This window comes from Carya illinoinensis, chromosome 1, assembly GCF_018687715.1.
Source record: "Carya illinoinensis cultivar Pawnee chromosome 1, C.illinoinensisPawnee_v1, whole genome shotgun sequence".
In the NCBI taxonomy this organism is placed as follows: Eukaryota; Viridiplantae; Streptophyta; class Magnoliopsida; order Fagales; family Juglandaceae; genus Carya; species Carya illinoinensis.
The window spans coordinates 9,565,850-9,586,274 of NC_056752.1; the positions used below are offsets into that span (position 1 = coordinate 9,565,850).

Genomic DNA, 20,425 nt, shown 5'->3' on the forward strand with positions numbered 1-20,425 from the left:
TAAAAGACATTTGATTACTCTCACGTAATTTTGTAATTTGATATATATTAGGTTTTTAATTTCAATTCAAATATAAATTTATGATAATGATAATGTCAATATTTCTTAAGTATGATTTAAGAGAACGCCTGCGACTCTTCGTTATCTATTCTATTTAATTTCTAGCGAGTAGAGTTTAAGCTATTTGTTAAAAAAAGAAATCTAAACAAAACAAAATTACGTGAAAAGACAAGAGTATCTCGAAACGACCTGATAATTATCCCAAAATGTATTGAATCTATTGCTAAACGTCGGGGCCGTTTCGCCGCGAAGAAACCAAGCTCTTCGAAAGCCTCCTCCTTCTACTTCTCATATAAAAACATCTCTCTCTCTCTCTCTCTCTCTCTCTCTGCGTGTATTGCAGACTTTGATGTGCAAGCTTGGAGTTGAACAAGCATGATAAATTCAAAGACAGACAAACTGGTGAGAAGGACAACCATGGTGGCAACTGTCACTGCTTCCTATTTTCTCTTGACCGCTGACTATGGCTCAGAACCCAACGCTCTCGATCCTGTATGTTTTTCTTTTTCTATAAGAATTTTATTTACTTATTTATTTCAAAGGGTCCATTTGGTTGCAAATCAATAAATGAAATGAAATGAAACTGTATTGTTGTTGTTGTTGTACATGTGTAATTCTGCAATTTCTTAGCATCGGAGTGAAGCAGAAGCTTTTGGATGGGTTAGTTTAGAATTTATGATATGGGTTTTCTGCAATTTTTTCTCTCTGTATACTGGATTCTTTTACTTGATATCATCTCTATTCGCACTTGCCTTTATTTCCTCAATTGCAGCATATTTCTTTCAAATTTTTATATTTTCTGTGCATGATATCCTATTTAGTTCACAATTTGGGGTCTTTTATATAATTGGGTTTCTTAATGTTTCTAGTTATGGAGCAAATTTGGGGGAATAGGATTTTTGTCCTTTGTCCATTTCAATCTCGAAAAATATAATCTTGATTTTTTTTTTTCTTAGGGCAACTAGTTTTGATCTCCATCATAGATACATCAATGCGATAGTTGGATACTGTGGGTGGAACAAGTGCTGCCTACGATAGACTGCAGTGCCTAGAGTATTGTTAGCCATGCCTTGTTTAGAATGTCAAATTTTCAAGATGTGAGAATAACTGAATGCTAAGATGAAGACGTTGAGAGACAGATATTTGTAGTCATAATGGATGAGTCCAAATTGGGGATGAGATTTACGAAGTGATATGAATGGTTTGGTTGCATCCATTGAAGATCCATGTGAGGGGAGGATCATTCAAGGTAAACTTTAGAAAGAAGACGATGGCCTATATATGGAAAATTGGCGACACAGAGACAGGATAGGCTCTCCTCCCACCCCAAATAAAAATGGGACAAAAAGAGTTAAGAGGCACAACGTTCTTGGTATTGATCAACCAGAACTGATAGTGTTGGAGATTTCTTGAGAAGAAGTGATCAATTTCTTTTTTGTTTGTACTCTGAACTTTTGAATCTCTTTGCGGGTGTAAAACGTTTGGAATCTAATGTGAAAACGTTTTTGCTTGGTCATGATTTGTAATGGGAATCATTGAGTAGCTTCTAGTGTCATTTTTTTTTTTTTTTTTATAAGTAAGAGATAAATATTATTGATATGAATCAGATAGGCATAAGCCATGTAAACCGGAAGTATAGCTTCTAGTGTACTGAGGTGCAACAATGGGATAAGGGGAATGATTTAAACTCGAAGAACGAAATGAAAGAACTACCAAAACTATGATTGATTGCAACATGTTTGTCTAATTAATATTAAAAGTTACACTAGAGACAAAATTTTGCAAAGGGGCATTTTTATTTTTGGTGGCGTGGCAAATGCAATGCAAAGTCCCATCCTAGCTAACAACAGTACTGTAGACTGAAAGTCAGGATTATATAGCCATCTGAAATGGTCCTCAGTTGACCAGAATGACAAGTTTAATCTAGGATTCATCTTGGTTCTACAGATTACTACCCCTTTAACTGTAGGACCTTTATTTTTGGAAGTGATAAATATATTGATGCAACCTTTTTGTTTCACCCTGTTGTGGTTGCCTTCAATAATAGGGACATGGAATGGAATTCCTGACACAAGCATTACAGGTGCCAGAACCTTGACATATGACCATGAGAAGCCAGAATGCTTTCTAATTATATGGTAAATGTGATATTCTGATAGCAAGAAAGGTTAAGCATTGATAGAAAGAGAAAATTTAGGAGCTTATCCTGGAAATGGAGTGCTAGATGAACACCTACTATACCTCAATAATTTTCATAGAAATCTTTGTTACTTGCATCTCAGTTACAATTAGATTTTCCCTCCTGAGGAGGATATAGGCATTTGGGTTGTGTGAAATATTGCCAGTGGTAGTTTCTGAGTTCAAATTTCTCATCATAGAACCCGTAGATGGCATTTGGGGTTCAGAATCTTTAGTGAATCACTTGAAGTTTTTACCTGTAAATTTTCAGCTGCTTTTACTTATGTGTTTTATATATGTTGATTTTCTGTCAATCTTTATGAACTGATATACTTGTTTCCTCTTTTGTTCTCTCTCTCTCTCTCTCTCTCTCTCTCTCTCTCTCTCTCTCTCTCTAACACACGTGTGTGCAGTCACACATAAGCATGCAACGTTAAAGATTTGTTTTATTTTGGACTTCTTGATGAAACAAATTTTCAATGGCAGATTAAGAAGGCAATACTGTCAGCACAAAATTCTGTTAAGGAGTACGTACTTGGACCAAACAAGGAATCTCAAGACAGTCAATTGGGGAAGCTGGGATCCCGTGGCACCAAGGAGCATCCTTAGTTAACGGCAGTTCACTTTGCATAGGGAACTTTATGGGTTTTAGAGAGGTTTTTACAACAATTGTCGAGTATTTGAAAGTTGTATGTAACATGGAACGTAGATCTTTTGGCACATCTTTTATTTTGTCTCATGGATTTCATATATTCGGATCTCTGGCTGAAACCAAAACTTTACATCATGTTGACATTACATGCTATGGATTGGAGAGCATGTACATTTTGTTGAAGCCTTTTCCTTTTGGGTTATGCTGTTCTCTAGAGTTAATGTTATATACTATACTCTCATTTGACTCTCCTCACTCTACTGATGTGGCATTGTCCATCAATTACTAGATCAACCATTATGTATGAAATAATAAATTTAAGAATTGCTAGATGATGTGCTTTGTAGTATTACTCTTCTTTCTTTTTCCAAGGTTGCTTTGATGAAATGAGAAGGCTGCATTTTCAGACCAACTTTTATAGTTCAATCCAAGAGGAGAATGAGAAAATCTTGAGGGCCGTGCCAAAAAAGCGATCATACGTTCCAAGTGCAAGAGTTGAGGGGGATAATAACTCGTAGGTTGGGGGGCCATAAAGCTATTAAGTTCTGTAAAATTTAGGTCTTTCATCCGCCCTCTCAAAGGTAAGGACATTCTTTCATGCTCACGGACAGTAAAAATTATATTTAAATCCATGATGCTATCAAGGATTTTGGTCTAGCTATAAATTATAGGAAAATGCTTGTCCCACCGAGAGTGAGTGTCAGGAAAGGTTACCAATTGTGCATGTATTTTTACTTTTTTTTTTTTTTTTTGAAGATGTGAATCCATTCATCATAGCGAAGTTACAAATGTGATTTAACAAATCAGGACAATCCCAACTGTAAACCAACCTACGCATCTGCACTGGAGTACCCCGCACACTAAGTGACGGACTTTGTCTTTAACTTCTAAACCTCTCCGAAGAGAGAAAAACACTCTGTATAAAACAGAGCTAAACAACCTTTCTTCCAAAGAAGAAAGATACACCCACACTCCATCCTCCCAAGGAGGAGGAGTACATCCACACTCTCTCCTCTCCAAAGAGGAAGAGAAACCACACCTACCATCCTCCAAAGAGGAGTAGGACTAAAACCCACATTCCTCTAAAAAGGAGTGGGACTCCAACCCATTTATTATTAACATCCTAAAACAGAACAACAGATTTAAAACAAAAGCTAAAAAACTGAAAAGCCCAACCCAATCCAAGCCGATCCAAGCCCAGCTAAAAACTGTCTTGTATGCACGTGGAGGCCCAGTCCAAACCAAGCCCAGCTTATGTGCACGTGGGGGCCCAGCCCAAGCCAACCCGTTAGGGTTGCATCGTCTGCTTCTCCCGCCGCCACCCCCGTTAACCGTCCTGCACAGGAGCCGGCCAACCACCACGATGCGTGGAGAGCACCACCGACGCAGATGAAAGCACGACAGCCCATAAACCCACACGCCCAAACCAGATCAGCAAGCTCCTTCGCCCCGGCCAAAACCGATACCAGGTTCAACCCCTTCACCATCGCCAGCCCATAACCACCGAACCCTCCTTCCACCACTTCGGCTAGACTAGACAGAGGCCGGAGACAAAATCAAACAAGCCGGCGAGGGTTTATTCCAGACACCCAATCTAAAGACCATATCTAGCAGAACAAACTACCCAAAACGAAAACAAAAAATGAAACAGAAAAAACCAAAACGAAAATAAAATCAAGGAGAGCACTGCATCACCCGATTCCGGCCACCATCCCAAGGAGTGACGCGCCATGAGTTATATTCGGACTCCACCCCAAAACCCCTTTGAAACCCCCATGCAGCTCGGCATACCACCCGAAAACACCCTCTGTTTTCCATGGTTAAAACAGAGGTCCTTCACCCCACGGGAAATACCCAAAACCCAACATGCAAAAATCCTCTCCAGGAGCTAAATCCGATCAAACTCACACCGTAATCCTCTGAGCAAACCCCACAGAAGACTATACCTCACCAGTCAGGAGCATCACCCAAACACGGGACCGAGAACCTCCACCCCCAAAATAATCAATCTCCGCCCAGCTGGGTGTAAAAACGGAGAAGAGGCCTCAGGACGGAACACATCCTCTGGTGGAGGCGATAGAACACGGATTTTATTTTAGAAGAAAAGAAAAGTGAAACAGAAAAGAGAGGGGTTGGAGGAGGAGGGAGGAGGAGCCGGAGCCCCACCTCCCTCGGACGGTATTCAGCGTCTATTTCCTAGAGAGAAGTTGGAGATTCTCTCACTAGAAGTTAGGAAAATAATAACTTATGTGCATGTATTTTTACTTAATGATTAAATGAAGTATTTTATAATGATTTTTTATTTTTTTTTAAAAATATTTAAGTGGTTTAAAAAATGTTTGAAAAAAAAATTTACACATTCGGTGACTTTTCTATGTGGATCTAGCATTGTCTTAAATTATAAAAGACTACCTAATTTTCAAAAAATCAAATTTCTTTTAATACGATTGATTCATAAAACTTAAAATTTTCCCTATGTTTACTAATAGGTATACCTCTAATTTCTAAATTAAATCTCATAACTCTATGTTTACTAATTTCATATAGTTTAATGAACGAAAGATCCTGAGTTCCTGTCCCTGTGGCTGTAGATAAGAGAGGAGACATTGAGAATATAGTCTTTCAAAAAAAAAAAGAGATGAGAATATAGTGGTTGTCTCTGATGCTCACCGTCTTAAATATACACGTACGATTCCCGCCCTCAATGCAAATTTGCACCTCACTCCATTTTGTTTATCCAAACAATAAAAGAAAATGAAAAGGAAGAACGTGTAAAAACCTCCTTCACAGAATAACCGTTTCTAACGAACTAATCCACTGTGTCTGTATGTCCGTCCCTGAACTCTCTCTTACTCAGAACTCTGAAACCCTACAACATAATATGCTCTTTCTCTGTCTGTCTCTGACTTCCACAAATGACACAACCATTAGACCCCATCAAACCCATTTTCAAACTCTCTCTTTCTTCCTCCTTTGCTCCCAAATCTTTCCCCAAGCTTCAGCCTTTATCCCTTCCCTCTTCCATACCCAAAACCTCCCTCTCCTTCAAACTCCAGTCCTCCTCACAATCCCAGAACCCCAACCCGCCTCCCTTCTTTGATCTCGCCAAAACCCTGATCTCTGTCCTCCGCATCGTACCCGATTGGGCCGACGGCGTAAAAGAGCGTGGAATGCGCCAAAGCCGCACCCTCTACAACCATGAAGAATGGGTTCACCATCGGAGCTCGCTTCGCCATTTGCGCCACGTCTTCTCGAGCCTGTCGTCGCGGGTGATTCTGTCGCTGGTGCCGCCCGTGATCGCCTTCACTTCTTTCGCTGTGTTGATCGCCGTTTATAATTCCGCGGTGTCGTTGCACTGGTTGCCGGGTTTCTTGCCAGTTTTGAAGGCCTCGTCGTTGCCGTACCAGTTGACGGCGCCGGCGCTCGCTCTCTTGTTGGTTTTTCGGACCGAGGCTTCGTACTCGAGGTTTGAGGAGGGGAGGAAGGCATGGATCAAAGTGATTTCGGTGACCAACGATTTAGCAACGCAGGTGATTTCTGGGGTTGATATTTCGGGTAATGATGCGCCGCTCAAGAAGGCGCTTTTGCAATATATTATGGCATTTCCAGTTTCGCTTAAGGTTGGTTCTAATTTTCCAATTTACTTTCTTCCTCTTGCTGTTGCTGGTATCATGTTCTGCTTAATTGTTTTTCTCGGCGACCTGTAACCATACCCATTTTTTTGCTTGAACAGAAGGTGTACAAATTTATGAATTTGATATTATTGCGCTTTTCAGAAGATTTCAGATTCATTTCTTTTTGCAGTTTAGCGATTGTAATTTGCTTACGTCTAGGTTGGTAACACAACTTACTGATGTGAACAGTCTAAATGCAGTGTCATGTGATTTATGGCTCAAATGCTAGGCAAGACCTCCAAAATTTTCTTGAAGTGGATGATCTAGAGATAGTACTCAATTCAACGCATCGGCCCTGTTGCATTATCGAATTCATCTCTCAAAGCCTTCGGTTGCTAAAGTTGGAGGAATCAAGGAGCAACTTGTTGGTAATTTCCTTCTTGGATTAATTAAGTTTTCTAAGCCTTCCATTTCAACCACCAAAGTTTCTACAAGTGATCCAGAGTATTTCTGCTTTTTCTTTAGGGTATTTTATTTCATCCCAAGATGTTGGATATGGTTTTGCAGTTATCTTGATTGGTAGACTTATGATTCTTAATATTCAGCCTTTTTGCTTTCTTCAATGGTAGCAGATGTTTGTGGATAACTTCGAGAATTGACTTATGTTACAAACTAAAATTGACACTACTATTTTACTTGCCTACGCACACTCAAGTTCCCCAAAGCCGTATGCTTTCTTCAAAGTCCTTTTTAATCGACATCTTAGTTTTCTACATGCGATGCAGGAGTCAAAGATTTCATGTTTGCACGAAGGAATTGGTGTTTGTGAACAACTAGTGGGTATCCCTATCCCACTTTCCTACACTCGCTTGACTTCAAGGTTTCTGGTCCTCTGGCATCTCACCCTTCCTATCATACTGTGGGATGATTGCCATTGGATTGTGGTTCCCGCTACTTTCATTAGCGCTGCATCATTGTTCTGCATAGAAGAAGTATGTACCTCTGCTGTCTGCCATTTAATGTGTGATTGTATTTACGTGCTAGAGAAGTTCATTGTCATGTGGTTGCCCTTTTTGAATTTCTTGAAAGGGGAGAATGACACTGGATTTCAATCAGTTTTCCTTCTCATTATTATGGAAGTGCTATTGTTATAACTAAATTTTATCCCTGACACTACTGATGTGGCAAGGGCACAATAGAAACTAATATTAATGTGAAGTTATGCAGTCTGAAGGATAGTTTTTAGTAACATGCTCTCTCTCTCTCTCTCTCTCTCGTGCATATTTTTCAAATGAAGCACAGGTTCAGTATGCATTTTTTGATAGGTAAATGTAAATTTTATTGATAATAACAATAGGTATAGCCCAAACACACGGGTAAGTACAGCTTTGATATTCTAACATGATGAGAATTGGTTTTTGTAGGTTGGTGTTCTAATTGAGGAGCCATTTCCAATGCTTGCACTTGACGACCTTTGCAAGCTGGTTCACAACAACATTCGGGAAGCAATTGCAACTGACAAAATAATTCAAGCTCAGCTTACTGCAAAGTTAAGGAATCACTCTAAGGAACTCTCACCAAATGGCTGGCCTAATTCTTAGATGGATTGGAAACCATTTTCTTTTTTACAGTTCTTTGGAGTTGCAGCAAGGTGAATTGTCTGTCAACTTTCACTCACAATTTTGGCCACAGAGCATGGTGCCTCTATATTTCCCTGTTTGTGGCGGTGGTGGCTGGTTACCTGCATCTTCTGTCATCTAATTTACATACTGTGGTGGGGCTTTAGCATTAAAGAATGTAGATATGATATGGTTTAGACCCAAAAATTTGCTTTGGATTATGGTGTATATATGTATATAATAGTCAGGTGTTAATAGAATAAATCTCCTATAAGCTGTTATCAGTTTCTTTATTGATTGGTTTTAGATTATTTCAATAGCTCCAAAGAAGATTACTAACCGTGCATATATTACAATCTCTTTATATGGAAAGATTTCATTGTGTTGTGCCTCAAAGTAGAAAATGCCTCTTTAGTTCCTATGATAGTTCAATTTCTTGTGTTTTGTCAGTATTTTTCGTAATATAATTAACAAAAATTAGATGGAGGGACTGGTTTAAAACATTGTTGTGTAAAGTATTGTGAGAAGTGATATGTGTTTATTATCTTTCAAAGTTAAAACCCTCTGGACCAACAAATGAATTTCCCTTTTTCTATTTACTTATTTTCTCTATCTTCTTATGTTTAAGAGAATATCTTCAAACCAAATGTGGTGTAAAGCCATGTTTCACACCACCCAATAGAGAGGCTGACACCTCATTCTTTCATTGCTTTTGAAGATAAAGTCTATCAAACGGGATTAAACCCCAATTACAAGTTGAATCTCTCGTTTCCTATATGTTGTTTTTGTGTTGGGAGCATGCAGCTACCAGTCGGACGTGTGAGCATGTTTATTTTACACCCACAAATAATCGAAAGACACATAAAGACGGTAACAAAATGAAGAATGAATTTGCATGCAGTGAATCTCCTCCCCCACTCGTCGTCTCTGTCCTCCGCCTCCCCCCCCCCCCCCCCCCCCCCCCAACTCTTCCCCAAAAAGAAACCCGATCTTGATCTCAGAATAATGCTCGACCCCTCCTTGTCTCCTCCCCACTCCCCTCAAAACCCGATCTTGATCTCTATTCGTCGTTCTTGAACTTCTTTTTTGCAAATAAAAGTTTTAGAGAAGTAAATACAAGCAACATAATCAACAAATATCTACTAAATAAAAAAAATCCTCTTTTTTAATAACGAGTAAAGCTGTTGAACAATTTTTCCAAGAATATATGTGTGTGTTCGTGTGTTACTGATTTGCTTGTTATATGTGATTTAATACTAAAAGTATAGAGCATCTGCTTTTTTGCTTCTTCTTCTTTTTTTATTCTCTAAGATTTTGGGTTGGTTTCTAGGTTTATGTAGCCTATATGGGAAGTAAAATTGGCAGAAACTCAAACGAGATTCTGAGTCAGGACCATCAAGTGCTTGCATCTATTCATGGTGGAAGCTAAGGTGTTTATGTGCTTCTCCAGTCTTTTGCATTATTGGGTTTGTCACTTTTTGCATGACTATCTTATATATGTTTGAGAATATTATTGTAAGTAGTTGGTTGTGGAAAAGCATTGAGCTAGCACAGGCATCTCACGTTTACAGTTACAAACATGGTTGCAGAGGCTTTGCTGCCAAGTTGATGGAAGACCAAGCTTTCCAGATTTCTAGTGAGCATATTTCTTTTCAAATTCCCCTATTTCTGCGACAAGAAGCAGATGATCAATCTTTTTGATAAATCAGAACAAGCACATACAGATTGTAGCTTGGTGTTTCAACAAGTATTTTTAGTATCTGTTGAGAGAGACGAAGATGAGTTCGCCAGAGGAGAAGAAAGAGAGACCGTCAGACGAGGGGACAAAGGAAGAGGAGAGAGAGGTTGCATATGAAGGGAGATGTATCGAGAGAGCTTCAGGGGAGAAAAGCGAATATGGAAGAGAAAGAAAGAGAAAAGGGTGAGGGTAGAATACGGGGGAATGAAGGAAAATTAACGAGAATGAACTTGCATATACCGTAAGTGCCATGCGTATGCTATGTGTTACAATTTAAAGAAATGAAGACTTGTATATTGATTATATTGAGTTTTCTCTTAAAATATTTGATTTACAGTGTGCTATTTATGGAGAAAGAGAGCCCTACACTTATTCAAGCATAGCAATGAGCAGGTGGTGTGCACTGGCATGCCTAGACCACCTATGATACAGTTACAATAGAAAATGATTCCTCAATACAAAATGCAAAAGTTAAAATAGAATTACACAAAAAATAGTCTAGAAGTATCTGCAAGCAAGGATGGTTGAAGGTCTTCTCGTGGAGTCGAGGTGGATTCTTTTGCAGTGGACTCATTGCCTGGAGCTAAGGTGGAAACAATGGGAATTGTAGTGCTTTTACCCTCCCACGAGTCCAACATGAGCACCATGGTGAGACTTGATTGAATATGTAGAAACATAGAGGTGGCAAGAGCTTTGGTAAGAGCATTCGCAAGTTAATCAAGAGAGGAGATGAAAGCAACATTGAGTGTTTTTGCTGAGACACGATCACACACAACATGGAAGTCAATTTCCATTTGCTTGATTTGGGAATGTAGAACAAGATTTGCATAGAGGTATGTCACACCTAGGTTGTCACACCACAATGTAGAAGGCGTAGAGAGAAAAATGCCAAGATCTTTGAGTAGCGACTGAATCCATAAGATCTTGGCAGTGGTGTTGGCAAGTGCTTTGTACTCAGCTTCAGTACTTGAGTGGACAACAAATTTCTACTTCTTGGAGCCCCATGAGATGATGTTAGAACCAAGGAAGACACAGAAACCTCCCATAGAAGATCGGTCATTTGGGCAACCTGTCCAATTAGCATCCGAAAAAGCATGCAAAGAGTAACTTGGACATGGCTAAATATGGAGACCAAGGTTGAAAGTGTGCTTAAGGTACCTAAGAATTCTCTTCAATGCCTACCAATGAGGAAGCTTGGGTGCATGCATAAACTGGCATACCTTGTTGATAGAAAATGCCACATTTGGACAGGTAAGAGACAAGTAGTGGAGACTCCCAATAGTACTTCGATAGAGGGTAGGATTAGTGAAGGCAAGTCCATCAGTGAGGGATAAATGAGTGGAAGTGGACATAGGCGATGTAATGGGCTTGGTCAGATCCATATGAGTACGTTTTAGCAGATCACCAATATATTTGTGTTGGGATAAATGAAGGTCAGTGGGAAGTGAGTTAATTTCAAGACCAAGAAAGAAACGTAGTGGCCCAAGGTCTTTTACAGAAAATCATAAACTGAGAGAATGAAGTACAGAGGAGATGGCATGCGAGTGAGAACCAATAAGTATTATGTTATCGACATAAACAAGGAAAAAGAGTGTAACATAGTCATGCTTGTAAATGAAAAGAGATGGATCTGCATTAGAAGATGTAAAACCGAGTTCAAGGAGACAATTACTTAGGTTAGAGAACCATGCCCTTGGTGTTTGCTTAAGGCCATAGATGGCCTTATTCAACCGACACAGGTGAGTGGGAAAGTCTGGATTAGTGAAGCCAATAGGTTGGGTCATGTACACTTGCTTGTGGAGATCACCATGTAGAAATGCTAAATGTCCCATTTCTTTGTAATAGAAATGGACAAAATTGTGTGGATAGTTGTCAGTTTGACAACTGGACTAAAGGTTTTGGAGTAGTCAACCTCAGCCTATTGGTGATAGCCTTTTGCTATCAAACGAGTTTTACGATGCTCAATTAAACCATTAGATAATCTCTTGGTCTTGAAAACCCAACGACAACCCACCAAATTAGTGGTATTAGAGCAAGGAACAAGAGACCATGTATTGGTTTGTAATAAAGCTTGAAATTCTTGGGATATGGTAGTATACCACTCAAATTTGGCTGCCTTTGTGTAGGAGTTTGGTTCTTCAGAAATGGAGGTGGTATTGGTGAGATAGCTACGTGGTGGTGGCCAAAGTACCTTTCCATCAATGTATTGACGTGGACTAATGGAGTTGGTTTTAGATCTGGTGACAATTGGAGAAGACAAAGAAGAATCATTTAGAGAATCGGTGGAAAGTGAAGGGGGAACAGTAGAGGGGGGTAGGAATGAAGAAGATAAAGATGAGGTGTCGAGATAAGATGAAGTGGTAATGATTGAGATGTTGTATCAGGCCTAGTGGGCTAGGCTTGTGAAGAGTTAGGTGAGTGATGTGAGTTAGAGACAACAAAAGGGGTAAAAGGAAGAGTAGTGGGTCGTGTGGGCCAGGTTGGGAAGGTATGTGAGTGAGGAGGGGCAGACATGGGAGATGGACCCAGTATTGACAGAATAGTAGATTTAGATGGATCCTGAGTTGAGGAAGTAGATAAGGGAAAAATGGTTTTGTTAAAAATGACATCACACGAAAAATAAATTCGGCCAATAGGGATATGGAGGCACCATACCCTTTGTGAGAATCACCATATCCTAAAAAGAGACATGGAAGGGAACGTAGGTCCAGTTTGTGATGGTTGTAACGTTTGAGATGAGGGCAACATGTAGTACCAAAAACCTTAAGAAATTTATAATCAAGAAGCTTTAAAAACAGTTTCTCATAGGGAGATTTATTGTGTAGAATAGGGATAGGAAGCCGATTTATTAAGTATATAATTGTGTGAAAAGCATCGACCCAAAATAATTGAGGTAAAGAAGCTTGGGCCATGAGGGCAAGGCCCGTTTCAACAATGTGTCGATGTTTATGTTTCACAGCCCCATTTTGTTGATGGGTGTTAGAGCAAGATAGTCTATGGGAAATGCTTTGTTTTTTAAGAAGGGTGTGGAGGGAACGATATTCACCACCCCAATCACTCTGAATAGAGAGGATTTTGGCATTAAACAAGAGTTCAACATGCTTTTGAAAATTAATGAAAACTAAGAAAACATCAAATTTTTGAACTAGTAGGTACCACCATGTATATCTTGTGAAATCATCTAGGAAGGACACATAATATCCAAAACCTTCTAGAGAAAGAACAGGGGGCAAGGCCCCATACATCTGTGTAAATAAGCTAAAGTGGTTTAGTAGAAAGCCGATGTGAGGTCCAAAAGGGTAGTTGAGTACTCTTGGCTTGGCGACAAGTTGGATAGACAAGAGAAATAGTAGTGTTGAAAAAAGGAAGTAAATTGGACTTGATGATACACTGCACAAGTTGAAGAGAGAGATGCTTGAGTCTTGCATGCCACTGTGAGGAAGAAGTACACTCACCAACGAAAGCTTAAGGAGAAGAAGAAGACTTAGGCAACGGAAAAGAGTAGAGGCCATTATGCATAGGACCATGAAGAAGAGGAGTCCTCATCTTGGAGTCCTTCACAATGAAAAAGGAACTGTGAAACTAGAAAAGAAGTTGTCAAAACAAAATTGTCTAACAAAAATTAAATTCTTGGTGATGTAAGGAACATGCAGTAATTTTTTTAGAAGAAAAGAACGAGAAGAAGTGGAAAAGGCAGAGTCACCAATATTGGAGATCGGAAGACCACAACCATCACCAACTTGTATCTTTATCAGTACCACCATATGGAGCCAAAGTCAGGTTAAGGTTGGAGAAGTCGGATGTTAGGTGGTTGGTGGTTGTAGTGTCTAGTTACCAAGCTATATCAGGAGTAAAGGCTGAGGTGGTATAGTGGGCTGTGAGAGAGCGAGGTGGGTCACTTTGATATTTTTAATTGAAGCGATGATAGCATTTGAGGGCAATGTGACCCACTTTGCCACAAACCTGGCAAGTAGGTTTTGAGTGGGGAAGGGATGAGGGCATCTGGGTAGGGGAGTTAGGAGAGTATGTAGGAGAAGAAGAGAAGCTGTTTTGACCTCATTCACACCCACACTAGTTATCGCGATAGGTACCACGATGAGTACCATGACCTCGAGTAGAAAGGAGGTGGATATGTTGGCTGAGGGATTAAAGGAAGAAGAGAGATGGGTGTTATGGGCTAGGCAACTTTCATGAGTGAGTAAGAGACTGTAGAGCTCTTCAGTGGAGAGGGGTTCAAGTTTGGCAGTAACAGATGTTATGACTGCATCATATCCACTGTTAAGGTTTGCAAGCAGATAGGGGTGAAAACCGACCCCTTCGGCGAGGTTTTTGGGCAGAACCGCCGCTGATCGATGAGAGGAAAAACGGTGGACGAATCGACCGTAACCGGTCGACGGGGAGGAGAACAACCGGCCGTATCGACTCCGGCGGTTCTCTGGCGGTTTACGGTCGGTTCTCGATTTCCCTCCGGCTGCGTCGTTCATCTGAGAGAGTAGAGAGAGAGAGTTGCAGAGGAGAGAGAAAGGGTTAGAAATGCAGAAACGAAAAGGAGAGGAAGAAGACGATACGCATATTATGTAATATCTAAACGGCGCCTTTTGGTTTAATACCAGACGACGCCGTTCTAATTTTTTTTTCTGACCTTATAGACAAAACGACGCCGTTCTACTTAAACTTAAGTAGAACGGCGTCGTTTCATATTAATAAAATAAAAAAAAAGAGTATTATTACATTGGCTGGTTTAGCGGTTTGAGCTGGCCTCAAACCGCTACCGAACCGACGATAGGTGGTTTTGCTAAAACGTTGCCGCCCGCCGACCGGTTCCTTGGCAGTTTCGGCCTGTTCTGGCTTCCGGTGGCCGGTCTGAGTCGGTCACGGCCGGTTTCTCGATTTCTTGTACATCCCTACAAGCAGATAGGAAAAGAATTCAACTAAGGTCAGGGTAGAGCCAACAACATTCATGGTGCTAGAAAGGTGCTTGAACTTTTGGAAGTATTCAGAAACAGAGTTAGACCCTTTAGAAATGATGGCTAGCTGATATCATAGTTGGATGATACGGGCATGAGATTGAGAGATGAAAAGTTTGTCAAGGGCATTCCAGACATCATGAGTAGTGGAATAACCTACAACTTGAGCAATAAGGTTACCAGATATAGATGAAATTAAGGCACTCAAGATAAGCTAGTTAGTTTGAGTCCATGACAGAAAAGCTAGCTTAGGAGTATTATCATAAAGAGAGGGAGAAGGGACAACGCTACTGCCATCAACAAAGTGAAAGACCTGCTGGCCTTTGAGATACGAGATCATTTGGGCACACCATAAGAAAAAATTATCTTGGGAAAGTTTGATAGTGACGAGATGGGAGAGATGAGGAAGAAGAGGGGTAGAGGAGGATGGGTTTTGATTCAAAGTTTTGAGAGGGGAAGACTCTTCCGCCATGATTTAGACATTAGTCTTGAAATAGCTCTGATGCCATAAAGAAATGAAGGCTTGTATATTGATTTTTCTCTTACGATATTTGATTTACAGTGTGCTATTTATAGAGAAAGAGAGCCCTGCACTTAGTCAGGCATAGCAAAGAGCAGGTGGTGTGCATGGCATGCCTAGACCACCTATGATACAATTACAACAAAAAATGATTCCTCAATACAAAATGCAGAAGGTAAAACAAAATTACATAGAAAATAGTCTAGAAGAATATGCTAACAAGGATAGTTGAAGGCCTTCTCATGGAGTTGAGGTAGATTATTTGTAGTGGACTTGTTGCTTGGAGCTAAGGCGGAGACAATGGGAATTGTAGTGCTTTTACAATTTTACTAGAGAGTGTATAATGGAGATGAACATCTCGACCGATTTGAAGCTTTTTCCTTTTGTGTTTAGCGCCCTCTCTTTTCTAAACCACTACCGTCGCATCATTACTGCTTTGTTTTTTGTTCATAACATTGGTAATATCTCTCGTTCTCTTTATGTCTGTTATTATCTCTTTCTCTAAATTGGTAAAAAAAAAAAAAAAAAGAACACATCTAAATATCCAGAAAAGGGCTAAAAATCCTTGGGTGTTGGTAGCTCTTGATTTTAATGGAAGCTTTCTGATGAGTGTGCGAAAGTGCACTCTAAATACCCTATTATTGGATTAAAATGCTAAAATATAAAGAGAAATCATAGAAATTAATGTGTACTCTTGAATTGATTTTCTATTTACGTTGGGATATTCATAAACAGTTTTTTATGTTTAATTTCAAAGAATATAAAAGAGCAAGTCAAAATTCAATCAAATTCAAAGAAGGACTTTCATGGGATGATATTTTTAATTTATGTATTTGATTTTCAATCACTAAAACTCTTTTGTTTTATCATTCTCAATTCATCGTTAATGTTTTCTTCTCCAAATGATCATAAAATTTATTATGTTTATGGATTTAGTCATGTTTTTTCTATTGAATGAATTAGTTCTTTAATTATATTTGGATCAATTATTTATCTATCTTGATTTAGTTCTTTGCTGTAATATCGCTCACTGAATATATTGTCGTCATTAGATTTTCTCAATATGGATAATAATTTACGTATTTAAAAGTGGTGAATGATTTTTCAAAGAGTTACATTTGGTTTAATTTTGGTTTATAAATCTATACCTTCCGATTGAGAATTTCAGAAATTGAATTCTCAATTGAGTTATTCAATAAATTAAGAATAATTAAAATACTAGATTTGTGCAAGGGATTCTCGACGCTTTACTGTTTGTCAAATTTGAGTATTTTTTTCTTTTAGTCACTTTGCTTCACTTTAATTTGCATTTAAAATTAATCTTTATTTCTCATAATTCATTTAATATTTTTATTTAGTTTCTTTGTTCCTTTTGCTATTCTTTTAATTTGACTCAATGTGGAATCGACACTCCAAAGTTGTGCTACAATTACCACGTTATTCTTTAGGCGTAATCAAATTTTGATGCCATTGTTGAGGAGACAGTAGAAAAATTGTTAGATATTTTTTCTTTTCACTAGTTTGTAAAGACGATAACTTCGTTTCATTTTTTAGCTTGCTGCATCTTTATTTTATTTTCTTTTTATTTTTATATTTTTTTTAGTGTTACATTTTTCTCTTCCTTGCATCCACATGTATAGAGACACCTTGAGTCGGTTTGCTTGTAGACATGTGTTAGAGTCAGAGTTAGAGTCTAATTTTTCTAATCATTTGTTTGATAATTTTTCTAATTCTGAAGAAATGAGTGAACACAGAGATCAACCCACTAGGACCCTTCAGGATTACCTTCACCCTATACACATAGCCACACCATTATGCATCATGTTTCTAGCTAATACTCGCCAACTAGATTTTAAAACATGGATGATACAATTACTCCCTACTTTTCATGGCTTGGAAAATGAAAATCCATATGTGCACATTAGGGAGTTTGATGAAGTAGTTGTAACTTTTCATAGTCAAAATGCAAATGATGACATTGTAAGACTTAAGTTCTTTCCTTTTTCTTTGAAAGATAAAGCTAAGAGTTGGCTATACTCACTGATACCACGATATATTGAGTCATGGAATAAGATAACTTAGGTCTTTTTTAATAAATACTTTCCCCAACATAAGACCAATGCTTTAAAAAGGCAAATCTCCACCTTTGCACAACAGGATAGTGAGACTTTGTATCAGTCTTTTGATAGATTTAAGGAGCTATTGAGTATGTATTCTCACCATAGGCATGAGAATTGGCCCTTAGTGAACTAGTTTTATTAGGGACTTACACCTAGAGGGCACTAATTTGTGGAGATGATGTGTAATGATGAGTTCTTACAGAAAGATCCTGATGAGACTATAGAATACCTCAATGAACTTGTTGAAAAAACTCACACTTGGACTGGACCTTGTGCTACTGAGAGCACAAATAGGTTACGACCTGCAGGAAATCTAATTGGTGGTGAAATTTACCATTTCAGGGAAGAGGATAACCAAAAGGCTAAAGTTGAGATGCTCACTAGGGAGTTAGAGGTGTTAAAGACTAAGGACTTAAAGCCAACACACGTGGCTAATCATCCAAAGTCTTTTGAACCATATTTTGTATGTGGCGAGATAGATCACCTCGTCTAAAAATGTTCCACATTTGCTGAGATGAGAGAGATGTATGAGGAGTAATGTAATGCTTTAGGTATGTATACGAAGCTTGTTGCACATTTTTCTAATACCTACAATCCTGGGTGGCATAATCATCCCAATTTTAGCTGGAAGTCTGAAAACCAGCCGCTTGCACAACTCCCTATATCATATCTTACACCTTCATCTTCTAAGAACTTATTAGAAGATACTTTACATGCCTTTATTGAGGCACATAGTAAAACTAATAAAAAGTTTGAATATTTGATTATGCAGATTGTTGAAGAAAATAAGGAGATAAAAAGCCATGTATCCAAGATGATGAGCTACTTGAGTGTGAATGAGCGTGGTAAGTTTCCTTTTCAATCTCAATCCACACCCAAGGTCAACATATGTCACAAGGAAATTTGAAAGATGTCAATACTATTGTGACAAGAAGTGGTAAGTCCTTACACATCCCAACAACTGATAAGCCGAAGAATGTTGAAGAGGAACAAAACAATGATAGTACCTAGTTGTCCAAAGAAGCCGAGGTAATCAAGAGCTCAGTTAAGGTACCATTTTTTCAAACTTTAAAATTTGGTATGTGAACTTTGGATTCTAGTAATGAAAGCTTGGAGAACCTCAGGAAGGTAAAGATTAACTTTCATTTTTTTCTTGTTATTAAACAAGTTCTTACTTATGCAAAACTTCTCAAGGATTTGTGTACAGTTAAGAGCAATCACCATGTTAAGAAGACAGTATTTCTAATAGAGCGAGTTAGTGCTCTAATTGAGCAGCAAATTCCTCTTAAGTATAAGGATCTTGATTGTCCAACTATTGTATGTAATATTGGGAATCATGAATTTAGGCAAGCCTTGCTAGATTTAGGAGCTAGTGTTAATTTGATGCTTTATTCCATTTATTTCCAGCTTGATTTGGGTGAAATTAAACAAATTTTTGTTGTGCTTCAATTGGTTGACTGTTCCGATAAGAAACTGAGAGGGATAGTTGAGGATGTCTTGATCCAAATTGACAAATTTCATTATCCTGTTGATTTCTTAATCCTTGACACTAGTTCTGTTGTTGACTTTAATTATAAAATCCTCTTAATTTTAGGTAGACCTTTTCTCGCTACTGCTAACGCTCTTATTAATTGCAAGAATGGTATAATGAAACTCTCTTTTGGGAATATGACTCTCGAGTTGAATATTTTCCATATTGAAAAACAACTAATAGAGGATGACGAGTGCCACCAAACTTACATGATTGTCACACTTATAGACAAGGGAATTCACACAACTTATGATTTGATCCCATTGAATATTTTCTTGTTAATTTTGAATTTGATACTATTAGTGATTCATCTAATATTGTTGATATTTGTGTTATTTTAGATAAAACTCAAGATTATGGAACACGGGTATGGCAATCGAAATTTGAGGAGTTGCCTAAGAAAGGTGAAAGATAGATTCCTGTAAGTATAAGAGCACCAAGAGTTAAATGAAAACCTTTGCCCAAGTAAAAAATCTATAAAGTTAAAATGAAAACGTTTTATGGTAAAAATATTCTTAGGAAGAGGTTTGAGCTTAATGACCGAGTATACTTATATAATTTTTGATTTCACAAGCACCAAAGAAAACTTCAGTTTAGGTGGACTGGCCCCTTTGTAGTGAAAAATATTTTTGAAAATGGGGCGGTAGAAATAGAGGATCCTAAGTATGGCAGATCTTTAAAGTAAATAGTCAACGTCTTAAAGTATTAATTGATAGACAAGTTCCGGAAGTGGAAGACATTTTACTTGTAAATCCAGTCTATCAACCTTGACCACATCACCAGGTATGTTTTTCTTTATTTGTTTTATTTGTTTTGTTTTATTTTCATTTTCTTTTTTTTTTTTTTGCTTTTCTTTTTTTTTTTGCTGTTATTTTCTTTGTTTTTGTTTGCATGATAGTTTTATTTCATCATTTCAGGTTACCATCTTTGATACTTAACGAGTTACACACGTCACTTATCAGGTGTATTCTACTATTTTTAATTACTCCCCATTCCATTTTGATTCTTAAATATTGAAGACAATGTTTTATTTAAGTTGAGGGGTGATGGTGCAAATTCAATATTTAAAATACTTATTGAAACTCTATGATATATTTTCATCCTTGTTGGAACTCCTTCTTTGAAAAAGGTCGAAAAGTCTTTATTGCTGAACATCGCATTCTTCAATAGAAGAAACCCAACAGAAAACCACCTCTCAAGCACTATACTTGTCAAGTTGTGCAAATAAGAGCTCAAATTTTTGGTAGTGAAGGCAACTCTCATGCTTCTATGATAGTTCTATCTCTTTCATTTTCAGACACTACCAAGATGAGGTCTATGTACAAGCAAACATTTCACCAGTGTCTTCCCTTGCAAATCATGATATTTGGTATATGGGTAGAGTTAATCAAAGAATAACTGGTTATTATAATTTAATTCAGTTCGA

General features: G+C 38.2%; 2 protein-coding genes across 2 annotated transcripts; both read left to right on the top strand.

The window, feature by feature from the left end:
* The first annotated feature begins 234 nt into the window (after positions 1-234).
* LOC122309842 lies at positions 235-3,073 on the top strand. The gene is made up of 2 exons (XM_043123536.1): positions 235-552; positions 2,725-3,073. The coding sequence occupies exons 1-2, from the start codon at positions 436-438 to the stop codon at positions 2,845-2,847; spliced, it is 240 nt and encodes a 79-aa protein (XP_042979470.1). The 5' UTR covers positions 235-435; the 3' UTR covers positions 2,848-3,073.
* Positions 3,074-5,629: 2,556 nt separating this feature from the next.
* LOC122309832 (UPF0187 protein At3g61320, chloroplastic-like) lies at positions 5,630-8,404 on the top strand. Its single transcript, XM_043123526.1, has 4 exons — positions 5,630-6,510; positions 6,765-6,932; positions 7,290-7,496; positions 7,929-8,404. Exons 1-4 carry the CDS (start codon positions 5,806-5,808, stop codon positions 8,103-8,105), a joined length of 1,257 nt encoding a protein of 418 aa, XP_042979460.1. The 5' UTR covers positions 5,630-5,805; the 3' UTR covers positions 8,106-8,404.
* The last annotated feature ends 12,021 nt before the right edge of the window (positions 8,405-20,425 follow it).